Source organism: Otolemur garnettii, unplaced genomic scaffold (genome assembly GCF_000181295.1).
Source record: "Otolemur garnettii isolate 467f Iridium unplaced genomic scaffold, OtoGar3 scaffold00031, whole genome shotgun sequence".
Taxonomy (NCBI): domain Eukaryota; kingdom Metazoa; phylum Chordata; class Mammalia; order Primates; family Galagidae; genus Otolemur; species Otolemur garnettii.
Window position 1 is genome coordinate 2,501,530 of NW_003852426.1, and position 12,945 is coordinate 2,514,474.

General features: G+C 50.1%; 1 protein-coding gene across 8 annotated transcripts in view; it reads right to left on the reverse strand.

Annotated features, from left to right (window-relative positions):
• Positions 1 to 1,396: 1,396 nt before the first annotated feature.
• BAG6 (BCL2 associated athanogene 6) overlaps positions 1,397 to 12,945 on the reverse strand; it is a 14,591-nt gene continuing 3,042 nt past the window's right edge. The window contains exons 3-26 of one of the 8 annotated variants that reach the window (XM_012804757.1): positions 12,130 to 12,247; positions 11,815 to 12,011; positions 11,522 to 11,575; positions 10,744 to 10,818; positions 9,917 to 10,155; positions 8,744 to 8,873; positions 8,092 to 8,289; positions 7,618 to 7,870; positions 6,944 to 7,021; positions 6,726 to 6,833; positions 6,491 to 6,603; positions 6,304 to 6,391; positions 5,555 to 5,838; positions 4,765 to 5,056; positions 4,465 to 4,634; positions 4,230 to 4,283; positions 3,997 to 4,099; positions 3,780 to 3,904; positions 3,438 to 3,584; positions 3,274 to 3,333; positions 3,020 to 3,163; positions 2,835 to 2,942; positions 1,858 to 2,004; positions 1,399 to 1,575 (exon numbers count right to left, since the gene is read on the reverse strand). In XM_012804757.1, the coding sequence (XP_012660211.1) occupies positions 1,480 to 1,575; positions 1,858 to 2,004; positions 2,835 to 2,942; positions 3,020 to 3,163; positions 3,274 to 3,333; positions 3,438 to 3,584; positions 3,780 to 3,904; positions 3,997 to 4,099; positions 4,230 to 4,283; positions 4,465 to 4,634; positions 4,765 to 5,056; positions 5,555 to 5,838; positions 6,304 to 6,391; positions 6,491 to 6,603; positions 6,726 to 6,833; positions 6,944 to 7,021; positions 7,618 to 7,870; positions 8,092 to 8,289; positions 8,744 to 8,873; positions 9,917 to 10,155; positions 10,744 to 10,818; positions 11,522 to 11,575; positions 11,815 to 12,011; positions 12,130 to 12,247 (3,381 nt within the window). In that variant the 3' untranslated portion in view covers positions 1,399 to 1,479. Of the gene's footprint in view, positions 1,576 to 1,857; positions 2,005 to 2,834; positions 2,943 to 3,019; positions 3,164 to 3,273; positions 3,334 to 3,437; positions 3,585 to 3,779; positions 3,905 to 3,996; positions 4,100 to 4,229; positions 4,284 to 4,464; positions 4,635 to 4,764; positions 5,057 to 5,554; positions 5,839 to 6,303; positions 6,392 to 6,490; positions 6,604 to 6,725; positions 6,834 to 6,943; positions 7,049 to 7,617; positions 7,871 to 8,091; positions 8,290 to 8,743; positions 8,874 to 9,916; positions 10,156 to 10,743; positions 10,819 to 11,521; positions 11,576 to 11,814; positions 12,012 to 12,129; positions 12,248 to 12,945 lie in introns of all 8 variants that reach the window. The other 7 variants (XM_012804756.1, XM_003789006.2, XM_012804760.1 and 4 more) reach the window with 7 other exon arrangements.

Genomic DNA, 12,945 nt, shown 5'->3' on the forward strand with positions numbered 1-12,945 from the left:
TTCATTTTTTCTGCAGGTTGGGAATTTGGGATTGGGCTCAGCTAGGTAAGCTGTTTAACTCCAGTTAAGTTACTGGTTTATAGCTGACACCTGGGCTAGGCCCAATATGGTTTCCTTCAGTGTCTAGGGCCTTCCTTGTCTTTACATGGACTCTGCGGCAAGGTGTTCAGTCATCAGACCTATTAAGTGAGCCTGTTCTAAGAAGTTGAGGTAGACTACAAAGTGTATAACCAGGCCTTAGGATGTTCTGCCACTTTCTACTGGTCTGGTGCTAAACTAGCCTTATTTATTTTGGTAATGGGGGTCTCTTGCTCAGACAGGTCTCAAACTTGTGAGCTCAGGCAATCCACCCCCCTTGGCCTCCTAAGTGCTGGGATTACAGGCATGAGCCACTGCCCAGCCACTAAACAAGTTTTAGAAGGGGAACAGACGTCAACTGCTTATTGGAACAGCAAAGAATTTGCAGCCATGGGGTTTGGTCCTTCATGACAAACTAATGAGAGGAATTCCCTTTATAGGGTTCATGGCCTCAACATCAGAGCATATTAACACTAGGCTCTTTGGCCAGGCATGGTGGGTCAAGCTGTAGGCCCAGTACTTTGGGAGGCAGAGGCAGGAGGATCACTTGAGGCCAGAAGTTCTACACAAGTGGACAATATGGACGCTGACTATCCTGAAGTTTAAAAAAATGGGATCTTTGAACAAAGTAGACCAAGTTCTAGCATCATAAAACTTGAATTTCTTCCATCTCAAAAAAAATTTTTTTTTGAGACAGCCTCAAGCTGTCACCCCAGGTAGAGTGCTATAGCCTCACAGCCCACAGCAACCTCAAACTTTTGGGCTCCAGTAATTAGCCTCCCAAGTAGCTGGGACTACAGGTGCCTGCCACAACGCCCAGCTATTTTTGTTGTTGTTGCTGTTTAGCTGGCCAGGACTGGGTTCAAACCCACCACCCTCAGATGTGAGCTGAGTATATGTCCTATGGGTGCGGAGCCAAAATGCTTTTATTTTGCATACAAAGTGCTTTTGTATAAAAATGTAATCATCAGGCCCGGGGAGGTAGCTCATGCCTGGAATCCCAGCACTTTGGGAGGATGAGGTGGGTAGATCACTGGAGCTCATGAGACCAGTCTGAGCAAAAGCAAGAGCAAGACCCCATCTCTTAAAAAAATAGGCATTGTGGTGGGTGCCTGTAGTCCCAGCTACTTGGGAGGCTGAGGCAAGAGGATCACTTGAGCCCAAGAATTTGAGGTTGCTGTGAGCTGTGACACCATAGCAATCTAAAGGGTGACATGGGGTAACTCCTGGCCTCAAGTAATAAAGAAGTATTAAGGTCAAATTCACATAAGATCAAGTGACTCAAGACTACTTAATGAAGGCAATTTAAAAGACAATACAGCCAGAAAAATCCGACTTTTATTTCTTAAATACTGTGAAGGAAGGAGGGGAAGGGGAATGGTCCCCTTTTTGAGCAAAGAGCTAGGGATCATCAGCAAAGGCCCGGTGGGCATTAGGGAAGCGTTGGGGGCTGTAGTTGGGGTCTTCCTGCAGTCGTTTTTGTATATCAGACCGGAGCTAGAGAGAAAAAGCAGGCAAGCAGGTTGGAAAAGGACTGGCCAAGACTCTAATGACCCTAGTAAACACACAGGGCCACCTCCTTAGAACACACACTTCCCCCAGACTTTCAGCCCCGTGTGGTATTGATAAGCATCCAAGATGCCACCAGGGAAAAACAGTTTAACAAGTGGAAGCCCCAAATGACCAGTTCAGTTCTGAAGGGATCCAAGCAAGAGGGACCCTAGCCCAACCCCTCCCACTAGAGAGACCATCCCTAATTCTGCTTCAAGGTGGGGGCACCTGCTGCCTGTAGCTCTCCTGAACCTCTGGTGCCTCCAGGTCCCGGCTCAGGCTCTCGGGGCTTGTCAGGGGCCGAGCTCCGGCTGCCTTAGCTGCCCGGCTCACAGCCTCTGAGAGAAGCAGCTGGGGGCCCTCACCCTGCATTGTCTGAGCAACAGGGGATTGGGAGGGAAAAGAGGATCAAAGTCAGATCCAGTGCCACCACCCAGTTCACCCTTTCCACAAATCAACCACTGAATCTCCACGTTAGCAAAGAGGGGGAAATAATCCACAAGTGCTTTTGATAGCACAGATACTTTCCTAATTCTATTTGGTTGTGGCCAAAAACAAATGTTTGAATGTGTTGGAATTGCTTTTCAAAATAAGATAGAAGAATGGGTCAAGTCATCTGGGATTCAGAGCCAGCTGATCCGCAAGAGGAAGCATACCTTAAAGGAAAACTGACCCTAGTCACATGGGGATTATGCAGCTGAGGGACCAAGGACTGCTAGCAAAGAAGAATAAGGCAAAGTCCTGTGTGGTTATGCAACAACCATAAGCAAGTGTGAATCCCAAAGAAGTTTCTTCATTGAAAAAGGGGACTGTGGCTCGGTGCCTATAGCTCAACTGGCTAAGGCGCCAGCCACGTACACCTAAGGTGGTGGGTTCGAATCCCCAGCCCGGACCCGCCAAACAACGACAGCTGCAACCAAAAAATAGCCAGGCATTGTGGCGGGCACCTGTGGTCCCAGCTACTTGGGAGGTGGAGGGAGGAGACTTGCTTGAGCCCAGGAGTTGGAGGTTGCTGTGAGCTATAATGCCATGGCACTCTACCCAGGGGGACAGCTTGAGGCTCTGTCTCAAAAAAAAAAAAAAAAAAAAAAAAAACAAGAAAAAGGGGACTGAACTTGGAAGAGCTCCCTCCAAATCTAAAAGGTATGATTCTAACCATGACAGGGGACCCTGGATAAAGATCCTTAGGGAAGAAGCAAACCAACCTTGCGTCTCTTAGCAGGCATACCACTGAGGTAGGCATCACTCAGAGGGGGCTGTGGTTTCACCTTCCGCTGGCTCTGAATGTCCTGCTGGATGATAGGGACCCATTCCTGGGAAGGAAAAGATTAGAAAGTACTAATTCCCCCAACATTCAGCTGCCCTGACCTACTACATCACTAACACTTACTGGGGGCACTGCAGCTGCCCAAGGTTCTGTCTCAGCTGAAGGTCCATCCTGTTCCTCTCGGGAGCCCCCCTCAGGAGCAGGAGGTGGACCTCGGGACATGGCCTCTTCTGCTGTTGTTCCTGGGGCTGGGGAAGCATTCTCCCGCTGGGAGTTAGATGGTAAGAAGATGGAGGTTTCAGAATGCTCAGCCTCCAGCCTCTTCTCCCCTAGTCCTCCACTCCATATTATGTGGACCCTCAACCTCTCCCTGGTACCTGAGGCTCAGGGGAAGTTCTTTCTGCTCCTTGAACTTCCATTGGCTCCTCAGAAAGTGGCTGAAAAATTGGACAGAGAAAAAAGAACAACACAAAAGGCTCTTCTCTCAGATCTCTCCAGTTCCCTGAAGTACCTTGACCCCATAGCTCAACAGGCCCCTTACCTGAGGGGGATCACCAACCCTTCGAACATATCTGAGGATGGCATCAGGGCCTACAGGCATATGTTCCAGTACCACCTGAAGCCTCAGCCCCATCATAGTAGTCAGCCAGCTCACCAAGGAGGGATTCACCCCACGAGACATACGACGCTGAGGGGCAGAAAACAGATAACTTGAAATGCTCAACCAGCTTTTGAAATATATCAGAACCAAGATACAGAATGGCAGTTTAGACAGAGGGAAAAAAATAAAAATAAAAAAAGGAAACCATAGGACACTGCTAAAGAAGAGAATGCTAAACTCAGGAAACAAAAGGCTAGGGACCCAGGGCTGGGTGATGCTTACAATCCGGCCATTGATAACAGCAGCAAGCTCCATCTGCTGTCCCCCCAAGCAGTGCAGGTTCAGGGCCAGGCATTCAAACAGTCCTTGGTTACACAACTCCAGCAACCGGGCCCCAAATCCACTATCTATGGACAAGAAATAAGGAGGAAATGCTGGCACCCAGAAGCCGTGCACATCCCAACAGGTTGCAATCACCCTGGCCTGGCCAACCCCTGACCTGTGCAATGCAGTACATGAGCAGCAATGCTATTAAATTGCTCTTGGAGAAATTCAAGGTTTGTCCGGATGATGTCCACACCTGGTTGAACCTGCACCAAAGACTGAGAGACAAGACACACTAAGATTCCAAAATCAGGAAACTTGAGCAGCTGAGAGTGGAAGAGACAATAGGGAGTACCAGCTGCCCTGACAAGACCCAGGAGTGGAGAGAAACAGAGAAGGGTTACTCACAAAACTCTCCCGCACATATTCTTCTAACCCTGTGATCAATGTGTGGGTTGCCATCTATGGAAGAACAGAACAGGTTTAGTTCTAAGCCTCATTTTCAAAAGATTTTCCCTTCATCCCCCAACAAGCACAGAATGTGTGCAGGGCAGTCATAGCTTTAGCTAACAGTAAATAGAATCAGGATTGAGAGACTGAGCGTGCAAAAGAGAGAGCTCTGGGGCCCCCAGCCTTCATTTACCCGGATGTTACCAGGTGTGGGTTCCTGACCACCCAGGTAGTGCTGGTGGAAGAAGGACCGTAGCTGGGGCTGGAGCCGCTGCAGTGGCTGGAAATGTCCATGGAGAAGCATCACTACATCCACCATGGAGAAGTTCTGGCACAGAAGAGAGAGCAGGGCCCCAAAGAATCCTAGGAATGGGGCAGAAATCAAGCAATGGCCTTTATTACCTGGCCTGCCGCACACTGCTAAACAATTGCCATCTACCTCCCCTGGCTTCCCCTTCCTGGACCAGGCCAAGGTACTCTCCCTTTTGCTCACCAAGAGCCCCATCAGCTCCAGGCTCAAAGATATTGCTGGATCCACTGAGACGTTGTATGAAGGCAGCAATACTTTCACTGCTGCCAGCCCGAGCCCCCAAGGAACCCAGCAGGGAACTCAGCACACCCTGCACCACTGAGGTATAAAACTCCGGTGGCAGGCTCTCAAGACCTAGGCCTCCAGGACTCCCTGCACCACTGGAAGGAGACCCTGGTGGGGGCATGGTCTGCTGCTCCGGGGCTGGGGGTGGGGGGGGAGGTGGTGGAGGAGGTGGAGGGGTTGTCTGTGTTGCCTGGCAAACAGAGAAGCAATAAAGAACAGGACGTTAGATGTGAACAGAGACAAGGACATAAAATGGCATCAAGAAGACACAAACCGGGCAGTGCCTGTGGCTCAAGGAATAGGGTGCCAGCCCCATGCGCCAGAGGTGGTAGGTTCAAACCCAACCCTGGGCAAAAAAAAAAAAGAAGACACAAACTAATAGAGGTCTAGGAAAATGGCGGGTTCTTCTCTGGTGTTACTCCTTAAAATACAATACTCATGGGTAAGTAATTACTACCTACCTTTCCCTCTAAATGAGTTAGGTCAGAAAGCAAAGACACTAATTACTATGTTTTCTCCCTAGGCCTCACTGTCCTCTCCAAAATGCAGTTCAGACTGAAATTTCCAGTCTCTTCTCCTGACATGTTACCAAGGCCTCTAGCCTGGTGGCTACAGAATGGCAAAGAGGCATCACTGCCTGGACTGGTCTGAGGGGCAGGAAGGGTGAGGTGCAGGGCAAGCCACTTACCTGTAAGAAGTCAGTCATGCCCTGGAGAAAAGCAGGGACACCAGGCATCGCTACAGTGATGGTGGGAGAAGCCATGCCAGGCCCACCAGCCCCTGGCCCTGCAGGCCCCAGCAGGTTCCCCAGGAGCTGAGAAAACTGAAGATCAGCTGTGGAAGATTGAGGGGGTGGAGGCTGGGCAGGCCCCCCAGGAGCAGGGCCAGCTGTGGTAGCTGTGTTGGTGGTGCCAGCACTGGCTGAAGCAGTGGCAGGGGCTGGAGGCGGAGCCATTCCTGGGGTCCCCTGAGCTGTAAGGAATGAAAACAAGAAAGATGAAATCTGAAGAAAAGACACTACAGCAGCTCCATTCTAGTGTTTCCAGCAGGAAAGCAAGAACCAAGAAAATGTGGAAAGAACTGGCACGCACAGACTGAGAAAGGGGCACTAGAATTTCAAGTTTGAAATGGAAAAGGGCTCGGCACCTATAGCTCAACCGGCTAGGGAGCCAGCCACGTACACCTAAGGTGGCGGGTTCGAATCCCCAGCCCGGACCCGCCAAACAACAATGACGGCTGCAACCAAAAAATAGCCGGGCGTTGTGGCGGGCGCCTGTGGTCCCAGCTATTTGGGAGGCGGAGGCAGGAGACTCGCTGGAGCCCAGGAGTTGGAGGTTGCTGTGAGCTGTAATGCCTCGGCACTCTACCCAGGGGGACAGCTTGAGGCTCTATCTCAAAAAAAAAAAAAAAAAAAAAATGGAAAAGAATAAAACTCACCTACAAGAACAGGTTGCATAAGGAGCTGCCCCACAAGGCCGCTCACCATCTGAGCCAAGGAGGCATTAGTACCCAACCCAGTGCCCTGCTGGAGAGAGAGAAGGAGTTCAGTTCTGCCCTTCCATGTACTACCACAGAATTCGCTCCCCAGACTCTTTCCCACTGGAACTTCCCAGCCCTTGCTCACCAGAGCCCCAGAGATTGGCGGACCCCCAGGATGGGAAGGCCGAGCCTGTGGAGGGGTGGGCCGGGCAATCACCACTCGGGTTGGAGCTGTGGGGAAGCCTGGCACTTGCTGTCCTGTGGGTAGCAAAGGAGAGATAACCAAGAGGGCTGAGGGATGAGACCTTGCCTGCTAGCCGAAAGCACCCACCACCATGGACTATGCCCCACCTCCCAGGCCTCCCCTTCCAGGTCATTACCTGCGGCCGCGGAGGCAACAGCTGCCACCATGGCCTGATGAGTGATCTGGTGGGCGACGGCGTGCATGAACTCAGGGGGCAGGGAGGGCAGCTGGATGAGGGTGGAGCCTGGGGGGCGGGTCTGATGTAACCTTGAACCTGGACCCCTTCAACCCACCCACTCAGCCCTTCCCCTTTTCTACCCAGAGCTCAGCCTGCTCTGATGCCCTCACTCTTACCCAGGGTCTGGCCATGACCAGGGGGTCCTAGGGGACCAGTGGGAGCACTCGGAACACCACCGGGCTGTGTGCCAGAATCTGGGCAGGGAGACACAGACAGTGGCCCTGAGACAGGCAGGGCCAAGGCCTAACTGTATCCTCCTGAGATCAACCATCTTTTAGGCCCCTAATCTCCCAAACAAAAAGACTCCTTTCCCTCCACCAAGACAGGGAGGAAACATTCCCTTCACCATGTGAACTATCTCCTAGGACAAAATAGTCTCTTCCTGCCCCTTCCCACACATACAAACAAAAGCTTCTGCTCTGGAACAGAGCCTGTGGCTCAGTGGGTGGGGCACCAGCCCCATATACTGAGGGTGGCCGGTTCAAACCCCGCCCCAGCCAAACTGCAACAAAAATATGGCTGGGCATTGTGGCAGGTGCCTGTGGTCCTGGCTGCTTGGGAGACTGAGCCAAGAGAATCGCCTGTGCCCAGAAATTGGAGGTTGCTGTGAGCTATGACGCCACAGCACTCTGATGAGGGCGATTGAGACTCTGTCTCTACAAAAAAAAAAAGCTTCCCTCTGCTACTGCCACCACCATCGACCTCTTGCTTCCTCACCCTTGCTCCTTCACACCTCAGTACCAGCCTCCCTCATTGTGTTCTTCTCTACCAACAAGTGATCTTAACTCACCTTGAATGTTCATGTGCATCATGACCACAGGTTCCACACTCTGGTGGGAAATCCGGATGACCCTTGGGTGGCTGGTGGCCGGTGGGGGAGCTGGGCCTGGAGGGGAAGCCCCCTCATTTGAGGCCTCGACAGTGGCAGAAGATGGAGCCAGGGATGAGGCCTGCCCAGGACCAGAGGGAGATGCCTCTGCATTGGGAGTTGGGGGAGGCCGAGTCCCATTCCCTGTCATTGTCACAGTGGTCCCCACATTGATCTGGAATAGATGGACAAAAGTGAGGAAAACACAAGAACCTACCCAGAGCATCCCACAACAGACCTCTAAATTCTCCCCCAGTCTTCATCACAATGTGCTCCCAAAGTCTTTTTGTTTTTGGTCCCAAAGTCTTTCTAACCTCCTTCAGATCCACTAACTAGCCTGGGTCATGCCACCAACACCCCTTTATTCTCCTTCAGGCAAGGCCCCCGCCAACCCACCTGGATAGGAATGGCTGCCTGCTGGAGCACCATGGGGGTGGTATAGTGAGACATAGGCCGGACCACATGCAGGTGTCGTGGGGGCGCACAGGCCAGATTGCAGCGCAGGTCAGATAATGCCACAAAGGTGTTGCCCAACAGCCGCAGGCTCTCCCCCACCAAGTTGATCAACCGCTGATCCTCCTCCCGGCCCTCATGCTGTGCCCCCATGGGCCAAACACAGAAATGCAGAAAATATTAAGCTAGAGCCCACTGCACTAACAAAAGCAATAATGTCTTTGCGCTGAGTATTCTCCAAACTTTCGGTTATGCATAGATCAAATCTTTGCAAATTTAATTCTATTTTATATACATACGAACTTCCTATTAGAACAGATACTACAATGAATCCATAAACAATCAATTATTAATCTTACTTCAAAAACTTCCTAAATAATTCACTCAAGGACTCAAGGGATACAATAATAGTTATTATGGCAAAAATTATCATCTTCCCTACAAGAGAGAAAAATATCACTTACACATCTAGAGGAAAACGGTTTTGTTACAATGTTTTTGTAGGGAGGGAATGGGGTTATCTTTATTTCAGCCTGTTCTGCTTTGGGAGTACTGGGGCTGAGGAGAGAGGCAGGGCAATCATCAAAGGGCTCACATTGTTATTGTAGTCCGTGGTGGCAGCAGCGCCCAAAACCTCATAGTAGCGCTGCAGAAAGGGCTGGAGACGGCTCTCCAGCCTCTGCAGCTCTTGGAGCACCTCGACATACTCCGCAGGAGAAGGATGGCTGTGGAAAACCCCAAGGGGCAGTAAGCCATGGTTCTCTTCAGATTCCCAACCTCATAATCAACAGGGACCACACTTGCCCTATCCCTCTCTGGCCTCCCAGAGCCCTGGGTCAATCCCTTCCCAGACTAACAGAGCATCTATTTTTTTTTTTTTTTTTAAAGAGACAGAGCTTTATTTTGTCGCCCTCGGTAGAGTGCCATGGCATCACAACTCACAGCAACCTCTAGCTCCTGGGCTTAGGCGATTCTCTTGCCTCAGCCTTACAAGCAGCTGGGACCACAGGTGTCTGCCACAACGCCCAGCTATTTTTTGTTGCAGTTTAACCGGGGCTGGGTTTGAACCCGCCACCCTCGGTATATGTGGCCAATGCCCTGCTCACTGAGGCACAGGTGCCGCCCCAGAGCATCTATTCTTTTTTTTGAGACAGAGCCTCAAGCTGTCCCCCTGGGTAGAGTGCTGTGGCATTACAGCTCACAGCAACCTACAACTCCTGGGCTCAAGCGAGTCTCTTGCCTCTGCCTCCCAAGTAGCTGGGACCACAGGCGCCCGCCACAACGCCCGGCTATTTTTTGGTTGCAGCCGTCATTGTTGTTTGGCGGGTCCAGGCTGGGGATTCGAACCCGCCACCTTAGGTGTACGTGGCTGGCGCCGTAGCAGGTTAAGCTATAGGCCCCGAGCCCAGAGCATCTATTCTTTTACTTCCATACATGAGAATATAGGGAAAAGAATATAAAACTGCTCCCACTCTCCCTGCTACAATCCTGAGATTGTGAGAAACTAACTCTAAAAAAGAAATGGGGTTTATTGAACCCAGGGGACAGAATTTTGATTAGGCTCAGGAGGCACCTTTGGCTTTCCTAGTCCCAGAAAGAACACTGCTTCTGCTCAGCTGCCAGTCCAAACCTTATTTACTTACACCAAGAATTCCTTCCTTAGCTCTCAATGCTAACCCTACGAGTGAGATGATCAAGAACCATTCCCCTTCCACCATTCTTTTCCTGATCCTCAACCACCACCCAAAAGATTCCCTCCACCTCTCACTTGGGTGCATTTGTCTCTGAGGCAGGTGCTGGGCCTGCTGGGGCTGGGCCAGAAGGGGTAAGCTCCGGCGTCTGGGCAGGGGCACGCTCCTCCACTTCTTCTGCCTCCATGGGCTCCCGAGGAGGCACCTCACTTTCGACTGATTCTGCTGTTTGAGAGCTCAAGGATACTGGCTCGGGTGCTACAGGCGGCATCTGTGGGGGCGGCTGACTGTGCTGCACTTGAGGTCCCCCTCGACACTGAAAGTGGGGAACAGCCAGGACACCAAAGGCAGAATCAAACTACTGCAGAGGATTACTCAGGTTACAGGAGACTGAGTAGAGAAGGTGGTATAACTAGGATCCCTGAAAGCAGGGCTAGACGTGTGTATCTTTGACTCTAGCAACCAGTGTTATCACTGGCACAAATTAGATGTACAATATGTATGTAGTATCTGTCAATAAACTGCTAACAAAAAGTAGGAATTGTGATTTCCTGACCTCCACAAGAGGAAAGGTCACAGGCTGCATCTGCAACAGTAACTAATGAAATCAGGACATCCCAATATTGAATACGAAAATTAAGTTTCAAATCCATCTTTAATTGAAAAAAGATGCTATGAGAGTTATCTAACACGTCTGACACAAATTCTCCAGATGCCAGGCACTAAGAGGATTGACAGGGACAAGATAGCCTCATAAAGATACTTGTCTGCCAAAGAGAATGAATATTGCAGAGAAGATACCAGATTAGGAAGGCTGAATTTTATAATGTGGCCAGTCATGCTTTCATCCCTAAGCTGAGAGAAAAGGAGGAAAGGTAGTTGAGGAGAGACCCTAGCCACATACCTCCATCCGGGATAGTAAGGTCTGTATATCCCTGATCATGTGCTGAGCCATCACCAGCCGTACCCGAGGTTCACTCTACAATAAGAGAGGAATGATCAGAGCAGGGCATTTTTCCCTTTATATATATATATATATATATATATATTTTTTTTTTTTTTTAGGAGATGCAGTCTCCCCCTATCACCCAGGCTGGAGTATAGTGGCCCATCACAGTTCACTGCAACCTCAAACTCCTGGGCTCAAGCAATCCTCCAACCTCAGCCTCCCAAAGAGCTAGGACTACAAGCTCACACCACCACCCATCTTTTGTTTTTTCATTCTTTTATTATTATTTTTTTCTTAAGACAGACTCTTACTCTGTCACCCTGGATAGAATGCCATGGCATCATAGCTCACAGCAACCTCAAACTCCTGGGTTCAAGCAAGCAATCCTCTTGCCTCAGCCTCCCAAGTAGCTGGACTACAGGCAGCCACCACAACAACCAGCTAGTTTTTCTATTTTTAATAGAAACAGGGTCTCGCTCTTGAGCCACCATGCCCAGCCTTTTTCATTTTTTTAAAGAGGGAGTCTAACTGTACTGCCCAGGCTAGTTTCAAAATCCTAGGCTCAAGCAATCCTCCTGCCTCAGCCTTTCATTCAAAGCAGGTTTGAGATGAAGCTATGACCTCTACAACCTACTAAACAAGTTTGCAGACATCTCCTGAGCCAGGTCCATTCCCACCTCACAGCCTCCTTCTCCCAGATCCCCTTCCCTGACCCTCCCAGGCCCCTCAATACCTGAATCGGGGCCTGTTCCATGTTGATGTGAACATCCACAGCAGAGCCGTCACTCTGGGGAAAGGGTAAGGGAAGTTGCTCTGGGAGAAGCCAAAACTAAGGTCTCCACACTTCCAATTCATTCTCTAGAGCCCCATACCCTTTTCTTAAGGACTGAGGCCAATATCAGGCCATGGGGTTCTCCAAATCCAATCTAAAGACTGAGACACCTATCTTATAGACTCTCTGCTGCTATCACAACCAAAGCTATCTTCTCCCCACCCAAAACCATGCCCTATGGAACACAAGCTTACAGGAAGATTGAAGGTTCCAACCATGACATAGCTGTTGGCATTCCGGTCATGCACAGAGGCCCCAGGTCCCCGAGTACCAGGTGGGGGTCCCCCACCATGGGTGGCTGAGGCAGACCCTGTCCCAGAAGATGCTCCAGAAGGGAGCTGAGTCTGAGGAGGAGCCCGTTCCACCAGGTGGATAACCTTTCCCCCAACATCTGCAGGAAAAATAAGATATACACCAAAACATTATATAATCAGGTAGACCTATATAGCCTTAGCTCATCCCTCTGGACAGCAGCCTCAACCTCTGAACTGCCTCCCCAAACCCCTTACTGTATTCCTGGAGCTTCTTATCATCTTGCAGAACCCGCCCCTGATAGATGAGCCGTTGTTTCTCAGATGGGATACTGACAGAGGCAGCAATGTGCTCCTTAAATTCTTTTACATTCATCTGCAAGGAAGAAAATACATGCATAAGAATCAGAGAATGGGAGAAGAGAAAGAACAGAAGAGAAACAACTAACTTGTGGACATGAGGGGTAAAAACAATCATAGAATCACTACCTATTTGTCCTGACTGTGAGAAAGTTACTGTGCAAACCCCTAAATTAAGATGTTACCTATCAAAGTATAGACAATAAACTTAACAACTGATAGGTCCAGGACCCTGCCCTGTGGAACACAAACTTACAGGAAGATTGAAGGTTCCGACCATGACATAGCTGTTGGCATTCTGGTCATGCACAGAGGCGCGGTGGCTCACACCTGTAATCCCAGCTCTTGGGATGCCAAGGCGGCTAGACTGCCTAAGCTCACAGGTTTGAGAACAGCCTGAGCCATTGGAAGGCCTCATCTCTAAAAATAGCCGGGCGCCTATACTTCCAGCTACTTGGGAGGCTGAGGCAAGACTATCGCTTAAGCCCAGGAGTTTGAGATTGCTGTGAGCTATGACACCACAGCACTCTACCAAGGGTGACAAAGTAAGACTCTGTCTCAAAAGATACATAAATAAATAACAAGTCCAGAAAAACCAAAATAGATGAAAAACAGAAAAGCCACCTAGACAGTCCCTTCTCTGCCTAGAGCAGGCATCCTCAAACTATGACCCGCCAAGGACATTTATCCAGCCGGCCGGGTGTTTTTGCCGCC